Source organism: Oryzias latipes, chromosome 9 (assembly GCF_053564925.1).
Source record: "Oryzias latipes strain Hd-rR chromosome 9, Olatipes_Hd-rR_3.1".
In the NCBI taxonomy this organism is placed as follows: domain Eukaryota; kingdom Metazoa; phylum Chordata; class Actinopteri; order Beloniformes; family Adrianichthyidae; genus Oryzias; species Oryzias latipes.
The window spans coordinates 5,379,441-5,402,473 of NC_136245.1; the positions used below are offsets into that span (position 1 = coordinate 5,379,441).

The following is a 23,033-nucleotide window of genomic DNA, read 5'->3' on the forward strand; positions in this document are numbered from 1 at the left end:
CCTTTATATAGTCAGACTGACTGATTATGGGTTTGAAAACAGCTGTGATGTCAATGAAAGGACATACCTGAGTTCATCATGACCCCCTGGGCAATTAGTTCACAGTTTTTTATGGAGGTACCATCATTTTTGTCCAGCCCTATTTCATTAGTTTGTTTTTTTAAATCATTCTGTTAATCAACAACTCAAAAGTAATGGCTGATTTTAATTATTTAATTTTCAATAAATTTTAATTTATTGTTACTTTTGAAAGTTTCAAGTCATTTCAGTGAGCATTGTGGACTTTCTTTCTTTAACTGAGGGGTACCAACTATTTTGTCCACCACTGTATACTCAAGTGTTACAAACATACCTGTTGGCTCCAAAAAACTTCACTTACAGTCATGTCATCATGTCCTCAGCACAACTACAGTTCACAAACACGTATGCATACAGTACAAACCAGTACATGTAAAGTATTTCATTCTGTCACACATATTTGTGCAAAGATGACACCTGTGCTCAGATGGGTGTTTATGCTCTGCTGAGGTGGATGATGGAATGCCAAGGGAGGGTGTCAGGTTGGGAGGGCTCGTGACCATGAAGGACCCAAAATGCAGAGACGGGAGGCACACGGTTCCAGGGCAAGGGGTTCATTAACCTAACAAAAAGCGCTGCAGAGCAGGAAAACAAAGATAAACTTATTGTGGGCAAAACATGAACACATGGCAGAAGGGAAGAGACGGTATGGACCAGCCCTTCCCACCTGACAGAATGGACCAGCCATACTTTTTCCTGGACCCAGCAGAGCGGAACATGCAGTTGCTGGAGACCTAGTGCCTGGAAGCAGAGAGGACCAGGCCATATTGGGATTTTGACCTACTCCAGTTCTCCGCTCCTGCTTAGAGGGGAGTCGTCTCGCCATGAAGGGGGGTTGTCGTTCCCGCCGCCGTCCCCTTCAACGCCCCGTTCCTGTTCCGGAGATGGTCCTGGACGCACCACAGCCTGTTCCAGTGGTGGTCCCGGATGCACCCAGGCCCGTGTTGAAAACATTGAAACAATTGACCATTTGTTTTTTGATGTTATGTAGTTTTTGGGATGAATTACATTTCTGGTGTTCTAAATTCTATGTTCTCATGAAATAAATGGGAAAAAAAATATTTTTGCAGTAAGTTTACATAACAGCATGTGTGATTTAGATTCTGTTTCTGTTTAGTTTGATGATACTGGGCATGTTTTATATTCATAAAAGTATGTTTTAAACCAGGGCCCTTTTTAATGTATTTCACAAGGCAATTCCTTCATCGAAATTCATGTAAAATAAAAGAGCAAGAAAATTGTTCACCTTTGTGAAGGAGATTAAGTCATAAGAAAACCATTGGCATTTGTGTGTGTTTTATTTTTTTATTGTGTTTTTATTTTTTGCTGTCTTTTTTCTCAACGATGTAACTAAATTGTTTATTTCAACTGTTTTATAATTACGTGTGTACATGTTCTTATGTGGACATTTGTTAGTGTTCGACAAAGGGGGGGGGGGTATAATAATCACGTGACATTTTAAAGGCGGAAGAAGAGAACCGGAAGTTGAGCAAATACATATTTTTGCTGTGAATAGTGGTTTCATGTTTCCCATGTAAAAACTAAAAGATGAACAATATGCTATGTTAACCCACATTTGTTTCAATTTTGAGATGTATTGTAGAAATAGAGTCTAAAAAAAACGAAAGATCGCAGGAACATTTGTCCTCTCGCACAGCCTGATGGGTAGTATGCTAACGTCGAAGCTGCGTTGACGGGAGCCGCGCCACTCCAGCGGCAGGAAAGTTCATACCGGGGAAAACAAACAAGCTGCAGGTGAGAGGAGGGTCGCATGTACCGCACTGCCGTGTCTGTGAGGAGAAATGCACATCAGAATGATTAAATTATAAGTTTATTGTGTAGTTTTACACGCCTGCAGTATTTCACACTCTTCTGCAAGGTTAGTATTGACTCCATCAGGACCAGAAATTATATGAGACATTTGCTTCAAAAGTTTCCTGATTTTAATTCACTTAAAAACATGCCGATAAGTACGAAGGGGAACATCCCCTATATCCATGTCTATGCACACTAACCCTTCTGTCTGCTGGTGTCCCTATATTTTTTCCACCCACAGCCATGTCTGCTTCCCTGATGGCAGAGCGGGACAGGCTCCAGGAGGAGGTGGAAAATATGGAGCGTGCCCTGTGTGTGACCCCTGCGGAGGTGGTTCTACTGAGCAGTGACTCAGGTACCAGTCTACCCACCTACCTGTCCATACTGTCCCGTAGCTTGTCTTTCATGGATTTTCTTTGTCTATCATTAGATGATTCAGATGATGAGGCGGAAGAGGATGAGGCAGGGCAGGTAACATAAGAAAAGACACCTGCAGCACATGCAGTCAACCAGATCCCCATAGTGACACGATTGTCTGTTTTAGTCTGCAGCAGGTCTTCTAGCTCAGAGGGAGAAGGTTCAGAAGGAGATCCAGGACCTGGAGGACATGCTTGGATCTCACAGTCCCATCATCGTGTCAGGTACCTTTATTTTGGTTCTCAAGCACACTAAAAACTATTGACATGTTGGCTGTGGGTAATAGGAAGAACAGTCAATTCGGTATTGTTGTTGGTGCACTCTTTGCTACCACAGTTACAGATTAAAGTCCCACTCCAATCATCTTTTGGACATTTTTGAAAAACATTCCCAGTGGACAGTTGTTGTTTTTGTATTTAAAATTTACCTTTGAGTTTTGGTGGGACCATTGGTTCAGAGTAAGCCTGCCCTCTCTTCCCATCATCCATTTGTTTGCATGCTTTTCCACTACCTTATAGCCCCTTATACTCCCAACCTAACAGTAGAGGGGGAACAAAAATGGCAAGCAACATTGGGGCTATCCAGGCATACAGTTTTAAGCCAGAGGCTAGAGGCCAGAGGCCCAGTGTTGTAGGTTCGGCATCGTACCTTCTTTTTCCAACAGCATTTGTTCGTCTGCTCCTGATTCACAACCGTTTGAATAAAGAAACACTCAGAAATGCAATTTTAAGCTTAATTTTCTTTATATATGTCTTCCATCATCAGAAAAATGTGATGGGTGATACAACATGGCGGCATCTATATCGCAAAAAAACTGTTGACTGAATTGACTTAATTTGGTTGACTTCATCACGCCATTTTCTATGGTTGACATCACACACTCAGTCCAGTTCTCTTATACAGTCAATGAGCAGTACTCACTTTCAATGGGTTGGTTAAAAAGATAGATACATAGATAGATAGATCTTTATTGGTCACACGTACAACAAAATTAAATGTGCCTCCTGGTCAGTGCAACATTCATACCTTAAAAAGATCTTACTACTGAAAAATAATAAATATCTGTAATACATAAAAATACATAAAAAAGTGCTTCAATATGTGTTAAAATTGTTTTTTTTTTAAAACCAGAGAAATAATAATAATAAAAATATTTAAAATCAAGTAAGAAAGCTCCCACAGTATCATAGTTTACAAGAAGTGGTCCAGGTTTAATGTTTCCTGGCCACGTTTAACTTGTTTATGGCAGTTAGGTTAAAAACAATTCTAAGGTGTATGTGTCTTTAAGCAAATGGGTAAATGAGAAGCAGTGTTATAATGCTTTACTATCAGGTAGAAAGTACTATACTGGTGAAGACCATCATGATGTTTCACCAACTTTTTTTTTGCAGATGAAGACAGCAGCAGCTCCAGTGATGAGGTTAGTTCCTTCATTCAGTGCTGTCAGACTTCTCTTCAATTTCTGGTCTCATCATTTGTTTTTGTTTTTTTGTGTTTTGTTGCAGAGTGACCTCGGTCTGACTCAGTCAGTGGATTCATGTCTGCAGTTGAACCTCGTCTATCAGCAGGTGATGCAAGAGACTCTGGATCAACTGGAGGTTCTGCTAAAAACCAACCAGAAACAGCAGGTGAGCAGAGACGCTCAACCACTGACACACAGCAGGAGGCACAGCCAGAGACAGATGTTAGGATTTCACACCTCATGCCCTTCCCTGCAGGAGGAGCTCATAGCTCAGATGAGTGGGCCATACAAAGAATCTTCTAGAGGCCAACTTGCTCGCTCGACCTATCAGCAGCCAGTCAGGATGTTCTTGGGCCGCTTCTTGAAACCCTACTTCAAAGACAAACTGACTGGACTGGTAAGACAGATAAACACACATCCTTTTTGTTTCTAAAAGAGACCAATAAAGTATTTTGTCTGATTTGTCTAGGGTCCTCCAGCAAATGAGGAAACAAAGCAGAAGGCCCTCAGGATGGCAGTATACCTGGATGACAGGAAGCTGAAGCAGAAACGATGTAGGGATAAAGAGATAGCAGTGGATCTTCTTGTGTGAAATTAACGTATTAACTTGTTTCTAAGGATGAAATCCACCCGTCTAAATGTGATCCATCACTGCTTTCATCATCAGTCTTTCAGTGTTTCTTATCTGTGTTCAGGGGAAAGCTGGCAGAAAACTTTGCTGATTCACTCTGTTGCTCGAGATGGCTTGAAGAGACTCATCCAGCCCAAACTCTCAAAGTACGAGGAGCTGCTTTCAGTGTTTCTGTCATTGGTGTCAGAGGTTTCTGATCTGATCTGATCGGATCTGTGTGATCCTCAGGGTGGACTACTTGTCACAGAAGTTGTCGGGGGCAAAGGAAGCAGATAAACAGTCACTGAGAGAGCAGATACTCAACTTGGAGGACGAGATCGAGCAGCTCAGGTAATGACTGGGAGCCTTTTGAAGTAAAAAAGGTCATTTTTAAAAATTTAGGACAAGAAAATTGTAAGTAAAATTTAATCACATAGTCTTTAAAAGTTGACATACATGATCTGTCTATAAAGATCATCGTAACTGCAAAAGTGTTGAAACTATGGAGCGTACCATTCTTTAAATGATTTCATTTGACTGATCAGGGAAAAGAAGGAGGAAGAGCTGATTGGTTCACGGTATGAAGAACATGACTGGCAGAAAATCTCAAATATCGATGTAAGTGTTGATGTTGGCTGATTGATTGGTCAAATGACAGTGTGTGTAACACCAGACGCTCTGAGATCTCCTCTGGATTAGTTTGAAGGGACAAAAGAGCCAGAAGACATCCGTCTTTTCTGGCAAAACTTTCTTCATCCGTCTATCAATAAGAAAACGTGGAGTAAAGAGGAGGTGCAACAACTGAAGGAGGTCAGCGCGAGATACAACAACAGACACTGGGAGACCATTGCTCAGGAGCTTGGGGTGAGGAGGAGAAAGGACTTCTCCCATCTTTTTGTCTCTGATGTCTTTGTTTTGAGTGGAAATTGAGTGTTGAGATCTTGAGAACATCTAACAGCTTTTTTTTTAAGTGATAAATAAACTACAAAAAGACAGACCGAGGCCTCTACAGTCACCTGACTAACAGTTGTTGATTATACTGGAGATGGACAATAGACTAAGGGGTACAGAGGACTGTTGGACCACTTTTTGTTATGCGGTAAATGGTAGATATCGTATAGGTGTGTTGCGCTTTTCTACCTTCCTTGAAGGCCCAAAGTGCTTTACAGTCACACATTCACACACTGATGGCAACTATGCTGCCAAACACCGGTCCCAACCGACGTATAACCACCAGGAGCAATGTGGGGTTCACTGTTATGCCATAGGACACTTTGACACATGGGCAGGCAATGTGAGATAAGACCAGAGGAGTTATATTTTGTTTTTAGGACCTTGACACAAATGTACATCCTTTCAATTTGCCTGTTTAAAACTCTAAATGGGATAAATGTTGCATAAACCTAGAGAACACAGTGGAACATTGAGTGATATTTAAGTTCTTTAAATGTTGGGCAGTTTTCTTTATATCTCTGTTGAAGGCAATTGTTTTTAGCTTCGTCTCTTTAAAGGCACTAGTGTTTGATTGATATTGGCTGGTTTTTTCTCACTTAAAGCAAACATTTTTCCTTCTCAGATGGGAAGGACGGGTTTCATGTGCCTCCAGGTGTTCCAGCGTTTCGTGTCTCGGTCTCTGAAGCGAGGCAGCTGGACCCCAGAGGAGGATGCGCTGTTAAAAGAGCTGGTGAACAAAATGAGGATTGGAAACTTCATCCCTTACACACAGAGTAAAGAAATCCCACTCATGCCAAGCCTCTATCGGTCTCCTGCCATGCTTGTGACTCTTCTGTTTTGGTCTGTCTTAGTCAGTTACTTCATTGAGGGTCGTGATCCAACGCAGCTCCTCAACAGATGGACCCTAAATTTGGACCCGAGCTTGAAGAAAGGCGCTTGGACCAAAGAGGAAGACAAAGTACGTAAACGTCAATAGTTGCAGCTTACTTGTGCTTAGCTGACCTCCTTTAACTGTTTGGATGACACTGAAGACTCCATCTGTTGGTCCTCCAGCTTTTACTGCGGGCGGTTTCCCGCCTTGGAGAAACCTGGTGGAAGGTGCGGATGGAGGTCCCTGGACGCAGCATCATGGCCTGTAGGGAGAGGTAAGATCTCCCCGGGCGTGCAAACAGTCGGCTTTTCCGTGTGCCAGTGAAGAAGAAACCCGTTTTTTGGTGCAGATATCACGACTGCCTGAAGGCGGGGTTGAAGAAAGGACCATTCAACAGGAAGGAGAGAGAGCTGCTCCGGGAGCTGGTTGACAAACATGGAGTCGGTAAGATGGACACTCAGCAGGTGCAGGGGAGCCTCTGTGGCTCTACGAACGCTGCTGGCAGAACTAAAACCTGTGGACGCACTGACAAGAGCAGAAACGTGAATAAAATCTGGCTACCATTATACGCACCTGTTGTACTTTCTAAAAACAAGTTGAGAAATCTCAAAGTTTTAAGGCAAATGGCTGCACTGAGCCTTGCGACAGACCGGTGATCTGTCCAAGGTGAGCTCCCTCTTCAGACAACAGTACACTGAAAAAAAGGAGACAGCCGTCTCTTGGATTAATCTAAGCATATCTGGTGCATTTAACACAATTTCTACATGTTTTCGAGTCAAATGTGACTGTACAATGTATAATCTACATGAAATGATAAGATTGCACATAGATTTGTTCAGATCACTTTGGAATGAAGCAACTCGGTTATGTTGCAATACTAATTATCGGGATACCTCACGGGATTTCCTCTCGCGCGCTAAGGATTGTTGGAAAAAGAAGGCAGCCATCTCAGTCAAATCCAATGCCTCGTGGTACGACACGTCACACCACAACTTTCCCGGTAAGTCTTGAATTTCTTATTAAATAGTGACAAAATCTGAGCCAAATGTAGCTTAATGTCTCAAGAGTGACTACATAACGTTAACGTTGAAATAAGTTGACGTTATCACTCTGTTTTATTTTAATTTGTCTTTTGAGCAGGAGCGGTCAACGTCACATTTGCGGCGCTCCTAACATATTTTGGTCTTATGTGTGAATTTTTTTTTCTTGAATTAATCGTGGTTTACATTGTGTGTTAACGGCACTTTAGTGTTGTTAATATAAGAGTGTCGTAGCCCTTACGGAGAGAAGGGGCGGGTTGCAGCGTAAAGCGAGAGAGAACGGGGGCGCGTAGCTAAAAAGACTGAAAAGTTGTAGCTGGATACTGTATGTCGAGTGTAAATTGTGGACAAATAAAGTGTCGAGACTCATCCAGCCGTGGTCCGAGTCGTCCTCCCACCAGCTAATTTCTCTGGACGCGGGGTCTTAAACACGGAGCTGAGCGGCTCCCTTGCCCTTACGGTCATCAAGCGGTGAGCAGAAAGTTAATTTCGATAATAAAGTCAAAGTGTCATTCTTCTCATTAATAAATGCAGTTTCTAATACAATCTTGTTATGTTGAGAATGAGACGCTACTGCTGGGTTGTGATAAAACTTAACATTTACTAAAAATGCTACGTAACACAGAAGTCATGGCAACCGCTGAGTCACCATGGCAACAGTTACATACACAACAACAACAAAATCCTTCACAAAAAATGTTCTGCGTGGCCCTAAAACTCTGTCCTTGCTAAGTGCTTACTTAGTCGGCTGCATTATTTCAATTACTCCTCCCCTGTTTTGCTTCAGATTGACAAACTCAAGTCATCTATTCACCTGGAGTCAGCTGAAAAGTCGTGGGCTCAAGTATTTGTGGTAAGAACAAGAAGTTGTATTTGCTTTTACGGCTTTCAATGCATTACATATATTTTAAGTTGCTTTGCAAATTAGCGACAAATGAGTTATGTTTATCTCAGGAATGTATTTTTGAGTTAAACACCATTTTGTCCTCACTATAAGTTAATCATGTTTTGTTTCCCACTTTACAGTGAACAGTGCTACTAGTGTTCCAGTGACAGAGTGAATGTGGCAATGCAAGGCCTGCCCTTCAGTTTTTCAAAGTAGGTCCCACCTTCTGAAGCATTATGGAGTAAGACATGGGCATTATGGGAATAACAGTCGTATTCCATGTGTTCATGAAAGCCGTCCATGCACTTTTAGAACGTGGAATGCACTATTAATTCATTTGAATAGATGTCATGTTATTAAAACTAGCCACCATCATTTAGAGAGATGTATATTTAGCTGCCACTTGTGTCCCTGTAAGGATCTTGTGTCTGAAAGAGATTACTGGACTCATATTAATGCACACTTGAAAAAAAATGAGGTTGTAACTTGTATGTTTTTGCATTGCGACTTTGAAAGAAATATTTTAGGATCTTTTAAATCCCACAAGAGCTGGAAACACAGTTTTTACTCATCCAAAGATTTTAAACCAGGAATAGTAATATCAGCAACTGTTGCTGCCCTAGATTCTGCTTCCAGTGCTTCTGATGATGACATTGAGGATGCTCAACCAAGTAGCAGTGCTGATGGTCTTAGCGACCTACCAGATGTAATTCAGCACAGTTTGGCAGCAGCGTTGTTAAAATTAGAACATTTTTCTTGTGTGCCAAGCAAAGCAATCAATGATTTTTTGGTAGAACTTCACTACCAAATTACCAAATTGTGCCTTGACAAGTTGTCGCAGAGGATGTGTTCATCTAAAAACAATGCTTGATAATGCTTTCATGTTATTTCAGATAAACGCAGAGTTCAAGCGCATTACAACCATGCCTCTACAGTCAAGGTTTCTGTCGCAGCTTGACTTTCTGTCTGAAAGTCTGCTGAGAGTGTTTGCAAAGCCATCGGGGAAGCAGGGCAAAATGTTGAAAGACATGACAGACATGATGATGGTAAGAACTTCTCAAACTTGTTTAACTATCAAGTTTAAATTGCAGTCAGTAAGACTTGTATAAATAAATCCATTTCAAAATCACGACTTCCTCTACCTGAGAGTACTGATGATCTGTAATTTTTAACGCATATTCACTGTCTATTGAAAATTTGAGTTCAAATTTCTGTATTTTCTTTTGTATTAAGGATGACGTGGATGCTAGAAGGGAGTCCCTCATTAAAAAGGACTTTGCCTCTATTTGAAGGAGAATCCTGACATCTTGGTGCACGAGTACATGGTGAGTGTTATAAGTAGATTACTGATTTGCTACATTTTAAAATGTACTCAGTGCACTTTGTGATCCTAAAAACAATTGTAAAGCTTAATATTCTTCATTTGAGGTAGAAGTTGTCGATTTTATTTTGACTTTTCAAATGTGGTATTGATGGCAGGGACTGTTTGGCAACAATAATTTACTATGCTGCTCACATGTTTAAACTATAGCATGAGTACTTTTGCTAGGCCTGCACAATATACCGCAAATTTATCGTTATCGCGACATTAAGCTGTGCAATATGCATACCGCAAAAGACGGCGAAAATCGCAATAAATGGTTACCTTAAATTTGCTAAAACAATCTCATGGCAGCTTGAAATATTGAACATATGAAATAAATCCCTTTATGCATTTAACCAATCGGAAGGACCCATTTACGTTGTTGATCAATCAGATGAGCCCTTTTATGTTTGATGTTTGCCTCCTACGTCGACGTGGGTCATTTGGAGTCTAATTTTTAAACTGTTGCAGTGAACACGGAAATTATGTTTTTGGTTGTTTTGCTATTTGTTTATATACCGCGAATTATATTGTTATCGCAATATTAATCACCAATATCGCATTTCGCGAGTTTTCCTCATATCGTGCAGCCCTAACTTTTGCATTCAAAAGATCAGTTTAAAAAATCAATCTTCAATAATATTTTCTTTGCCCAGGACATGACTGATGTCTCCACTCTCAGTGCCATTGAGAAAACAACAGTGGGAGTCTATGTTGCCAGGGAGACACCAGGCAAGGACTTTCCTGATGTTGGCATCATCATCGAAGGTGTGGTGATACTTCAGGACCTGGATAATGTGGCCCTTGCAACAGCCATGCTGTTTGGACTTTTTTACTGCTTCAACATGAGTTACCTGGCACAGCTCCCCTACACTTTTGAGGTGATTCAAAAGGTGGTCATGGAATTGGATCCGACTGAACTCTCGAGAAAAGCCCAAAACTTAAAGACAAAACTTCAATAAGGAGAGATTGTTGTGCACGTCACATGTTTAACTAAAGGTAAGAGGACATTTATAGTTCACATACGCCCTCTTGCATTTTGGACATTGAATTTGTAGGTGAATGATCAGCAACCCAAAAACGATCACATTGTTCATTGTAGTGTTTATTCTGTGGGATGGTTATAACTGTTTACCTGCCATGGAAACGTAGTGCCATTTTTTTCTGTTTAATTGGTATGGTTCTTCAATTTTGTTTTTCCAAGTGAAAAAGGATGATTGTACGCAATCTGAAAAGGTTGTAGTTTAAAAAAAAAGTTTTAATACTTCTAAGGCTGTTTTGAATCATGATGTCACAATACCAGTGTCGAAATTTTGGACACTTGCTGTATTTTTGACTGTATTTTGTGCTGTGGCTTTTGAAATAAAGCTTTGACATGCAACTGTTATTTTTTATTTATTTGAGTAAAAATGAGTAATGTTAACAATTCCAGAAGGTTAACAGAAAGGTATTTGCAGTTCTACAAATGATTTATTTTAATAACTAATAATTTTTTTAATGGTAGCACCATTGTTTTGAAATATTACTAGTTCTTACAGGCAGTTATATTAGATAAAACAATACATATTTAATTTCAAGGTCTGATATATTTGACATTAGAATAGAATTCAAAATTGTAATATGAAAAATAAGTTGCATTTAAGTAAGCAAATAGTTTTGGAGTAAACATTACTGAATAGTGTTGAAATAAAGTGATGAAATTGTGACCAATTAAACTGATCCAAGAGCTCAAATTACATTGTGGTATCATGTCTCAATCACATATTTTTAACACAAAATAATCAGTTTTGTTGAATGACATTTACTTGTGTTAATTTAACTTGATGGTTTAAGTTGCTGTGAAAGTAAATCATCTGTGTGCAACCACTGTCCACTATTGAATTAAGTAAATCGAACAGATCTTTTTTTTCAGTGTAGCTTGATGGGTTCCAGCAACCCTGCAACCCTGAAAGGAGGAACTGGGTCAAGAACAGGGGTCTGCAACCTAAGGCTCCAGAGCCACATGTGGCTCCTTTACTCCTCCATTAAGGTTTCCCAATGGAGGTTGAAGAAAAATAGTTTTTAAAGAAAAAAAGTAACTAAAGTGAAATTAGTGAAGTAAACCAACTCAAACTTTATTCAATCCATTCACAAACCGATGAAGAACAGTACGTGATACTGCATTAAGGTTCTGACAAAGGACCCATAGATCTTCAACATTCCATCAAAGGATGCGGCTTCATAGTTTACCAAAGTCGAACTAAAACATTTTGACAGATTTATGATGCCGTTTACCACAGAAAAGAAATTTGAGGTCAGTAAGCACAACCAGAATTTATGCTTAACCCTTGTGCTATCTTAGATGACCCCACCCTTCCATTGACGTGTTCTCCCTACCATGACAAAGGTGGATAAAGGTGGAAAGATTTCATGTAATCCATGGACACCAGTGAAGATCACAAATCATTGAAGAAAAAAGGTTCAGATCACTGTCTAGTGGGTCTAGATGACCCAACTCCCAATGTTAAAGTGCCTAGGATAGCACAAGGGTTAAGACACACTGGATTATAAAGTGGATTTCACATTTATCAATTTATCATAATAGTATCAATAATATAAATCAATAATATAAATCAGTGTTTTATTTTCATAAAGAGAGAAATACGACTTTGTGGCTCCTTTTGGCTTTTCGACATAATTAACCTGATCGGCTCTTTAAGTGTTAAAGGTTGCAAACCCCTGGTCTTGAAGATGGATGGATGGATGGATGGATGGATGGATGGTTGCACTACATTTTTTCTGGGTCTCCAGATTTACTCCAATTTTCAAAATACTGTTTTTACCTCAACTGAAGAGACATTATGAATTGGACATGGTTAAAAGTCCCACTCTGATCATCTTATGATCTATTTTCAAAGCGTTCCCACCGGTCTTTTAATTATGATTATCCCGTTTTTAGCCAAAATCTAAAAAACCCCTGTCGTTTTCTAGGACATAGTTTCTACAGAACAGCAGCAGTTCATTTGAAATTCACCTCTGAATTGTGGGTTTGTTAAGGGGCTCTCTCTCTATGCAACCCCCCCACCCAAACGTTATCGGTAAAACAAAAAGGGCGAGCATTATCACAGTTATCCAGCCGTACAGTTTAAATTGGGATTCCAGCTCAGACGAGGAAGACAAAGACATTCATGGATCTATTTGTCTGCAAGTGGATGCATCGGAATGGAGCAGAGCAGAGAGCTTGTGGCCCGCCCAGCGGATTTTAAATGTCACAAAAATGACATTACATAAGTTAATTGGTCACTCTAAATTGTCCATAAGTGTGAATGGGTGTGTGTTAGCCCTCCATTTGCTGCAAAGTCACAGATGTGACTGAGAGAGAGACTGTAGATATGTCAATCACCTCCAGTGAATTTTTCTTTGAAAAAATTTACAGCAGCGAAAACAATACAACTGAACTTTGCACTTGCTTCTCTTTGGAGACCTAAAATCTCTGGACTCCTTTTGATGAAGCTCATAATGTGTCACACATGTTTGTCAGTGAGATGTTACTGCTGAACACAAATCTGACTATCCTGATATTTTTGAAGAGATTTAATGCACTTAACCGTTACCATAGTCCACAGCTGGGAGGTTTTGTAGTCTTTTGTACCTGGTTATGAGCCTCTACTGTTCACCTTTTGTAAAAGAGGTTTTAAATTCTGGTTTTATCAGGTGAAATGACATAAAGTAATTCAAATCTTTTACTAACCTGATGTTGTCCAGGTCGTTGGGCGAAGATCGCTGCAGAGATTCCTAATCGTTTGGACTGTCAGTGCCTGAGAGAGTGGAAAAAGCTGACCAAGTGTCCTGCTCAGGTAAACCCGTTTGACCTCCTCGTTAAAGGGGCTGCCCCATTAGTTGATGTGATTTGATCTATAGATTACAGCCTTACCAAACACATTGTTGGTCCTGACATTTCATATCTTTGTTAAATTTCTTTGCGTCAGGGCCTTCTTAGTGAGTGGAGCCATTAACTTACAGATTTTGACAAAAGTTAAAAACGTTGGAAAGATTATTCAGCAAACTCCATGAAGGAAAAAGTCTTGAATGACCCCTGCTCCTGCTGTGCCCCTTCCAATGCCTATCGCCTTTGCCAAAAAAGGATTTGCCTCTAAAAATAGTCCAAGTAAAGTTGGCATATCACTTTATGGCTCACTCGAAAACATCTGGGTAAGATGATTAAATGAGTGCACCGACATGGAAGTGGTTTATTTAGGATATGAATCTTTTTGGAAGAAAATAGAAATATTTACATATGTGTAAATTTAGTTGTAAATGATCACCTGTATTCTGAGAAAAAAAAACATTTAAGATATACTGAACATAAAAATGATTAAATTGTGCATTACTGGAGAAAAATAATGCACGTGATGACTTCTGATCAGACGCTCTTTTGCACAATCATGGCTAGAAAAACCTCCTAAATAGGTGCTATTTAAAGCCGTTGTGTACCTATGCTGATGATGTGACGCTCTCTTTCGCTCTTGCAGCGTCATCCGAGAGGAAATGGTCCATCCAGGAGAGCCAAGGACAGAAAAGCGGGACAGAAAACGGCAGCTTCCAAAGCGAAGAAGGGCATCAGAAGACGACTTGTTCGAGTGAAAGAGGAGGAACTGACAGAGGAAGAGGATGAAGATGAGGATTGTGTGATACCGTACATGGACAGTGACGACGAGATAGAGAAGAAGGAACGCGAGGAGACGGAGAGAGTGGAGGAAAAGCCGTACGTCATCCCTCCCATGAAGGAGTGGGTTCCCACGGAGAAGGCCGCGACATTCTCCCACCTTTGCTCCTCCCTGGTGGTTTTACCACCAATGTCCGATGGTGCTACAGGAAAACTAACCCGATCAACCATCCTGGGAAAATGTGGGCGCTCTGTGATCCTAGGACCATGTCCGAGAGAATTACCATGGGAAGAGAGACACAAAAGGAATGCCATGATTATGTTTACGCCTAAGCAGCTCCAAGTCTACTTGACCAAACGGGCTCACAAGGTAAATGCTTCAGGCTCCCACCAAAAAGCCCGCTCCGGCAAGCGGAAAGCCAAAGAGACCAATCAGGGGGTCGGCTATGAGCTGCAAGCGGCCGTGGCGCCATGGATCGGCAACCTGCTGATTGCAACAACAACCAAAGTCAAGGCTGTTGATATCCTGAGGGAGAACGCAGAGAGGAGCGGTTACTCCTCCACCTCCTTCTTCCTGCTCCTGCTCCAAGCGGAGAACGTGGATGTCATCGGCTGCAAGGAGATCATTGAGAATAGGAAGAACAAGGTGGTGATTAAAACTCCCACCCCAAGCCCCTCGGCCGTCCAGGTTACAAAGAGTGTCATACAAATCCTTCAGCAGAGGAAGAGGCAGATGGAGCAACAGGATGTGGAGGTGGACCAGCACAGCTGCATAACGCAAGAAAAGAAGGGGCTGCAGTCTCCTCCTCTGTCCTCCTCCACGCAGCTTCACACCCAACCCCACAACCTTCTCCATATGCCTCCACAGACCCCCCATGGTCCTATTTCTCAAATTGTTTGTATTCGTCCTCAAATCCTACACAACAATTCTTCCCTCAACTTCACTCCCTTCACTTCCCGGAGCACGGCTCTTCCTGCTCCTAAAATATTTAGTCCTGCAGCTTCACAGGTTTGTCAGAGACCAAATGCTGCAGCTTTAGTTCCATCCTCCTCCCAAAATCCAGCTATGTCCTCCAGCTCAGTCTTGACTGGAAATCGAGCTGCTCAGTCCAATCCCAGTCCCATTACTGCTGCTCCCAGCCCCACCATCAGCTCATCTGGAGTCATGGAGCAGATGGAGGCGGAGCCAACTGCTGCAGGCAGCAGTTCTTCTGCTGCGTCCTTGGCACGAGTGAAAGGGGTGGATAATGGCACAAAACGGGACAGAATAAAGATTCAAGAGCTGACTCGGGAACCCCAGGTGAGTTTGATTGTGGGGGTGGGGTCATTTTGGAGATTCCAGTTTCCTGATGTCCTGCTAGAAATATTTCGTCCTTTTGTGAAATATCACAAAAGATATCTTATTATGAGTACTTTCTGAGGTCTGTCTGCATCAAAGTGGACCACCTTGCCAATGAACTTAAAACAGATGACCGTTGTCAAAGAGAACAGACAGTTGGTATCCTGAGAGCTCCACACTATCAGCATGGGGAGCACTGTCTCTAAACCAGGGTTTCCCAACCCTGCTCCTTGGGGCACTCTGTCCTGTGGTTTCCATGTTGCCCTGCTTATGCACACCTGATTCAGCTCATCCTCCGGGTTTACAGAAGGTTCCTACAGAAGGTTAGGATTGAAAACTGCAGGACATTCTAATTGCTTAAAAACATACTTTCTTTATTTTTTCGTGGCCATTAAGCTATTTTTTAATAAAATCTAACTTGTATTTAATCCCAAGTTTCAAGTTGCTCATCCTGCTTTGAAGCAGACGTGTTTTTTTATTGTTGGGAATTTAGAAAAGTTTTACTACTAAGTTTTTATTAAAAAACATGTTTATTAAGAAGAAAATTGAGCAATATATAATTTATAGTTGATGTGTGGTAACAGGCCATCTAGAATTGTCTTTGGGAGGTGATTTCGAGGCAGAAATAATATTAAAACTTTTTTTCTTCTCTCTGCTCCTTTCCAGTCACGGAGATGTGGACTTACATGGTGTGCTGCATACGTTCATGTAATGTGATATTCTTCTAAAAGGAGTAAAACAAACAAACAATAATTGAATTGTAACAGTGTTGTGTTTTTCTATATTTTCCTTATAAAACAATTTAAACTTACCTTATTCTTGACAGCAGCAAAAGTTATTTTCAAAATAAAATCTGTCCTGTCTCAAATAAGATCCTCCTGTTGCAACAAATTTACTTCCAAAAAAAATGCAGGATTCATTATATTTTCATTCTGTCATTTTTCTCATTTTACTATTGAATGTACATGTGACAACTTTGGAGTTGAATAAAAATTTAGAAAAGTAAATCTAAACACATAATAGTGATATATATATCTATACACACTTGAAGAACCTTGCCTCCGAACAGCATCTACACTATTGTGAGAGAGACATTTATTTTGGTTATTTTGGTTAGGCTTATTTCCTCGACCCTGATTACAAACATCACATCTACCAACAAATTGATAGAACCTTAAAAAAAAAAAAACACTTCATAAAATTACTTCACAACCACAAGAGTCTCTCAGTCCAGAAGGTATTTCTAACATATTTTAAATGTATACATTTTTTAAACTGATATATGGAGTTTGCATTCTTCAGATCGTCGGATAATGAGTTCCACATGGTGACCCCCTGAACAAAAATACTAGTCTTTAGTGCATTAGTTCTGACCACTTTGTTTTTAAATATATCTTTACCCTGAAAATCATAATTATTAACTTCAATTTCAAACAAACTCAGTATATTGGCAGGTACACATTGTTTTTTTAGCTTTAAACATAAAAATTCCAGTACGAAGATCAACTAAATCCAAACATGTAAGTGCCCTTAATTTTGGAAATATTTGTTTTGTGAATTGATTGTATGAAAAGTGATTTACAATTCTAATTGCTTTTTTTTGCAGAATAACAATAGGTTTTGAATTTCACTTGTAACCATGCCCCCAGATTTCTAAATAATAGGTCAAATAAGGCATTATGAGGTAACAATATAGAATATACAACGTAGCTGTGTTTGAAAAATCCTAGACTTTATGTAAAATGGCTAATGATTTGGACAATTTAGAGAGAACGTGCTATGTGTGGGAACTCAAGGTCAGAATATGTGCTTTCATTTTATTCTGACAGAAAATGTAACCTTTCACTGCCATTATGCTTGTTTGTTAAAAATCTAAATAAATTAAACCAAAACTAAAAAAACATTATTTGCATAAATCATTAGTATTTTGCTTTAAAACCAAAGAGCCACAATGGAGCAATAAAAGAGTCCCATGTGGCTCTGGGGCCTCAGGTTACAGACCCCCCTATACATTCGATGCTTTGTGTCCAAGCTTTTCCTCTTAACACACTCTCCTGATCGTCTTCATTTCACCATCATCAAGTACCTTCCTCCACGACTCGCTGATCTCTTTAGCTGTCACTCTTTGCTGTCTAGAGGTAATACACTCTAGAATAAGTGCCCACCATGCTTGTCAATCTCTTAAAGACCCACCCTGATTAAAAACTGGGTTGTTGATCATGTTCTTGTGACATTTGTCTCACGATGGAGGACACATGTTAAGAAAATTGACCTCAAAATTTCATTTTTGAGTTTTTCTTTATGCAAATTGTTGTGAATCAGGAGCAGATGAAAAAATGCAGTTTGAAGAAGAGCTTATTTGTAACGTAGAAAATACACTGGTCGGGACCTCAAGCTCCCTGTTCTGAACTCTCAGCAACAAGGAGGGGAGGGGGGAGGGAAGGGTGGCCTTTCTCTCCATCAACAGTCCCACCTACAACCCAGAGGCGAAATTCTGATGAACTCCCGCCGCTCTGCAGAATACAGAGGTTTTTTTTATTTTTGCCTTAAACCGACATAATCATAATAAAAAGACTACTGGGAACGCTTTGACAGTGGATCATACGATGACTGAAATAAAGGACTTTGAGGAGAAGCAGCATGGTTTAGCGTTTATACAAAGACATTTAGAGAATCATGCCCAGAACTCTCTAGAAGTTCTGTGTTGCTGGCTGTCCATGTGGTTTTTCTGGATCATCTAACTTTGTGCGTCTTTTCCTTTCCAGACCTCCAGACCTTCCAACCAGACGTCCTTGAATGCGGACAGCCTAACTTCTTCCCGTCCTCCCATCACAGCTAGCAGTGAATCCTCAGCTCTCCGATCATCTCTGCTCGCTGATCATAACTACACCAACCTCCGCCATTACCAAACCTCCGTTCCCCTTAACCAGATCAACACCTCCACTGATAAACCCCTAAAACGTTCAGTCGGAGGAAGGAAAAGGCAGATGGAGGTTGAGCAGCTGGATGGGGAGAGAGTGGGTGATGCTGGTGCAGAAGAGACCCAGGCAGGGAAGAGGCGTCGCCAGCTGAGTGAGAAGGGCAAAGCTCACCGGGCGGCTTTGCAGGCCAAGGTAAGAAGGCAGAGGAAATGCAAAAAAAAAAAAAAGTCCTCAGAACGGGCAAAAATTAGGCCAGCATTTATAAATATGAATAATAATAATAATAAAAACCCATATAGGTCTGAAGCAGCATCACTCAAGGCGTGGCCCAGACCGACCTTCAGTAAAAGCTTTAGCTATAGGATAGCACTAAAAATAGAACCAAAGCCTGGAGAATCAAAGATGAGAAATCTTTATTTTTTTTAATTGGTAATACTGGACTTATTTTTCAATGAAGGTTTGAACTTTGAGAGTTTAAAAAAAAAGAGAGAGAAAAGTGTAAAAATGTGTGTAGTGAGGAGTTCTACAGCATTAAAACCTCAATAATCCTACTTTGTGGATTTGACCTATTCCAGGTGATGTATGGAACATTTCCCCCGCGATAAATGAGCAAACGCTGAATACGAGGCTCTTCACCACCAGACAGAGTCCAGTCTTAGTCTCTTTTGAGCATGCTTTCAAAAGCTTATTTTCAAATCAATTTTGCTTTATTATGTTAAATAAGGATTTCCCTTCATTAAAATCATTTGTAATGTTTTTATCTTAACAAAATATAATTTTGCTTTTGCCTGTGACCCAGTAAATGGCACTAGGGGTAATAATATCAAATGAATCAACACTTAGACCAGGTTTTTTTCTGAACTAATCTCTATTACATGGAAGTGTATTGTACTTCTTAAATAAAAGTGTTTTTTGTGCAACATTTTTTCTGTATTCTATCAAATAAAAGCAGGCGTTTTTCATTTGATATAATACGCTTCCATTCAACATAACATACAATGTCAACTTTTCTTTACTGTAAATAAATGCATTGAATACACCTGCATTCAAACATTTTTTATTAAAATGATTGATACATTGTGAGAGAAAAGATCATTGGGAGTCAAAGAAAAAGTGTTCTTCAGTATGAGACTGTGACAGACAATTGAATCTTTGTTGTGATTTTTTTTGGTGGGGTTGAGTAACATCATGGGTCATGCTTGACCCTCTTAACCTGAGTGTCAGCATCTTTCCAAAATGTTGCAAGGCTGTTTCATGTGACCAAGTGTCTCAAAACAGAGTTTTCCCTGGTAGGGCTTTGTTCCTTTTTCTTCCTGTTGAGTCACTCAAAGTCTGCGCAGACCGGCTCAAAGCTTCAGCTGCCTGCAGAAAAGGGGATGTTTGCCTCTTTTTGTTGAGTGTTCTTGTATTTTACCTTCTGAGTTTGACTCTTCTCTGCCTTCTGTTTCTAGATGGAAACGAAACAGAAGAACCTCTCCTCTCGTAGCAAGAAGTCTCCTTCAAAGAAGAAAGTCGGCGTTCAGGCCTCTTTGGAGCCTCAACCAGCCAGGGTGTGCATGTTACCCACTCGGGCCATGTGGGTCATGACCCCAGCCGGACTGGTTCCGATGGCTAAACCACAAGCTGTGCCGATGACGATACTCAAAGGCCCCCCCTGCCTCCCTCCCCAAAGCAGTTTAGGCTCTCCTCTGCCTCCAACCGCCCCAACAGCTCAAAGCCCTCAGTCTGCCGGACTGAAGGCAGCATTTGTGTCTGTACCTCTCTCCACCCTTGAGCCCATTCAGCCTTCACCTGCCCCGCCCACCTCTCTCTCAAAGCCACTTCTTGTGCCTCTTAATCAGAGGTCCTCCTCCCGGTCACAGTCTCCTCCCAACCTTGCAGGTTGTGAAGGTGTGATAAAAAGGCAATCAGGTGAGACTTCTCCCATCAGAAGCAAGGGAATCGGCTTTGACCCCTCCCTGATGTTCCAAGAGCCTCAAGAAAAAGTTCACGATTGGCTGAGTGGAAGAGGGGGGGTGCCTGCTGGGAGTGTAGCTTTGCCATACCTGCCCCCCTTTGTCAGCACTCTAAACATGATGACTGCTCTGCTGCTGGCTAAGAAGTCCCTGACGCAGTCCTCACTGGACTTGCTCCCTGAAGGTCCCAAACCCAGACCACCCCAAGCCCAACCCATATCTAAAGCTGCGAGCTGCTCCGACCGCCCTCCACCCAATAAGCCAGGTTCCACCTCAGACTGTAGCGGAGCCAGCAACCAGCCTGCGGAGCATAGAGCTGCAGGTTTGTCAGCTGACTGCATCATTACAGGTCAGTAGAAGCGACTTTAAGTGCTCAGTTCTGTTTCTTTTCTCTGTGCAGCTCCCGCCGCTGGTACCGACGAGCAGCAGAGAGAAGAGCAGGTAGAGGAGGAGCAGGTGAGGACGGTGCGTCGGATGGTGGCGGAGCGCTTTTCCACTAACCCCGCCTACCAGCTGCTCAAGGCCCGCTTCCTGTCCTCCTTCACTCTTCCTGCCCTCCTGGCGACGATGCCGCAAGTCACAAACGAGGAAATGATCCAGGAGGTGGAGGATGAGGAGCAACCGTTTGTAAAGAAGAAGAGAGGTCAGGTCAGTACAGCTGAACAGTTTCTGACAAACGCATACGGTTTGAGCCGCAGACAACACCTTTGGTTCCTCCAGAACTCTTCTTTAAATGACTAGAATCTTGTCTTCCTTAACAAGAGGATTTGCTGTTGTTGTGAATCAGTATTCATTTAAATTGTAAAATGGACTGTGCTGTTCTCCGAGGGTCAACTTCCATACTTCTCAGTTAAAACATCACAGTCTAGTTTTATGCAGATGACAAGCCTCTCTTAACAGCTGTCTCACAATAATCTAAAATCCACCTGGATAGGGCAGTGGATCCTTACTTAGGTTTCAATGTGTTTCACAAATCCAGATCAACGATTGACAGATCGAACCACAATTCTTACTATTTAATATGTTTATGTCTAAATGGTTTCAATACATCTGTCTTTTTACTGGATGAATGAAAATCAAACTAATATGTATTTAATCGCCATCATTTAAAACTAAACAAAACATAACGGAGAAAAACACAAAGATTTTGAAAGAAGGAAATACTTTTTAACTTTAGGCAATCTCCCTCTCTAAAGTTCTTCTGTCAGTATCCTGGTTAACTTCCATGGTAAACAAATCATAAACATCACTTTTGCTTCCTGTCGTTTTACCACAAATCATAAAAATGTTCTCCACAAAGTTTCCATCCTCATAGTTTTTCTGACTTTAGTTAGTCAATTGATGATAAAGAAGGTTGTAAATGACGACACAGAAACGCCTAAATTAAAGGCTGTAACATCTTAAAAAAACACTCAGAGTTAAACTCAGTCAGGGTTTCATCTTATGGTTCCAGGACCCAAGCCAAGCCACTGCTGTTTTGGTGAGCATATCCTTGCTGCATGGCTATCATCTTTGATTAATTGACTTAAACAGAAGCAGTTGAGACTAATTATCAACCACCTTTGCATACAAACGTACCCTGTCAATGTCACTGAATTGATTTAAGGATACGCAGTGAGTAAAGGGTGCTCCTTTAGTGTTTTCAGCATATGAAAACAGGTTTGTGTGTTCAAGTAAGAGCATTTGGTTTTTCATTTAAGAGGATGTCCTACATTTACTATTGTACAACCTTATATTAAAAATTTGTTTGATAACTGAATGTGAAAAAAAGTGTGACTGGTGCACAGTTGAGGTTTAAAGCCTTTTTGTTTTTAAATAATTATAGAGATAAAAAACACCAAACTGCACATTTTACAAACTAGCTATTGTCCTTGGCTTGACAGTTGGCCAGCAGACAGTATGTTTAAATGTTTGCATATTTTTAAGGAGGAACTGTTTGCTGCTTCCATGAAAAGTGTCAGAACCAACAGGGAGACATCAGAAGGAAGGGATCTGATCGGCCTGTCTTTCCTTTGCAGAGATCAGGGCTGCTGTCTGAGGACTCTGACGTTTCTGCCAGTCACTTCTCAGGGATCAGCACCACCAGCAAGCCGCGCCTCTCCAATGGAAGCTAAATGGCACCGATGGAAAACCCGTCCATGTGTTCAAATGTTATAAATTCAGGTTCTATGAAGAAGAAACAAAGTGAGATTGAATAGGTCTTCTTCTTTGTGTTGTTTTAGTATATACTGAACAATTTCTACAATTAAAATTCAGTTATTTTTCTATTGTATAAAGTTTTTAATGCTAAACAAGATTTCTTTTGCACATGTGTTGAGGAGCAGTCAACAATCTGACCTCCTTACGCTTTTGGTTCTGAGTCTGCCCAGCTCAGGTTTTTGCTGCTCCTCTTTTTCAAAGTTAAATAATTCAAATAAAGTATTTATTTTAAAATGTTAAAAAGAAATGTTAAGGTTGTTATGGAGCTCCACAGTTTGTTCCAAAGCTCCATTGTTAAGTGTTGTTAGTTTGTTGCTTCTGACAATTTATTTTTTTCTACAAAAAGTTTTTTATTTTCTAATAAAAAGATTAAATCAAATGGTTATGCGGGTTTGTACTGACACACCTCAATATATATAATTATTTGTGGTTGATGATACGATTCATAGTCGACATTTGTTCATTTTAAATTATCTGA

At 40.7% G+C, this 23,033-nt stretch overlaps 1 protein-coding gene and 1 long non-coding RNA gene across 5 annotated transcripts; both read left to right on the forward strand.

Moving 5' to 3' along the window:
* Positions 1–1,526: 1,526 nt before the first annotated feature.
* On the forward strand, positions 1,527–22,934 carry snapc4 (small nuclear RNA activating complex, polypeptide 4). 4 transcript variants are annotated; one of them, XM_011479610.4, is made up of 23 exons: positions 1,527–1,833; positions 2,135–2,248; positions 2,324–2,364; positions 2,438–2,534; positions 3,702–3,730; positions 3,816–3,938; positions 4,029–4,169; positions 4,242–4,326; positions 4,468–4,549; positions 4,632–4,733; positions 4,928–5,000; positions 5,082–5,246; positions 5,959–6,109; positions 6,188–6,294; positions 6,390–6,481; positions 6,557–6,651; positions 13,241–13,332; positions 14,008–15,441; positions 16,147–16,188; positions 18,246–18,593; positions 19,853–20,678; positions 20,757–21,004; positions 22,375–22,934. In XM_011479610.4, exons 2-23 carry the CDS (start codon positions 2,137–2,139, stop codon positions 22,468–22,470), a joined length of 4,581 nt encoding a protein of 1,526 aa, XP_011477912.1. In that variant the 5' UTR covers positions 1,527–1,833; positions 2,135–2,136; the 3' UTR covers positions 22,471–22,934. The 4 variants fall into 4 exon arrangements, with proteins under 4 accessions (XP_011477912.1, XP_011477914.1, XP_011477913.1 ...); XM_011479611.4 differs by having other exon boundaries at positions 1,809–1,957; XM_011479612.4 differs by lacking the exon at positions 16,147–16,188.
* Positions 7,112–10,877, forward strand: LOC111947929 (uncharacterized). The gene is made up of 6 exons (XR_013658073.1): positions 7,112–7,207; positions 8,035–8,100; positions 8,274–8,345; positions 9,027–9,179; positions 9,367–9,458; positions 10,153–10,877. It is a non-coding gene; the product is annotated as an uncharacterized LOC111947929 (long non-coding RNA).
* Positions 22,935–23,033: the final 99 nt, after the last annotated feature.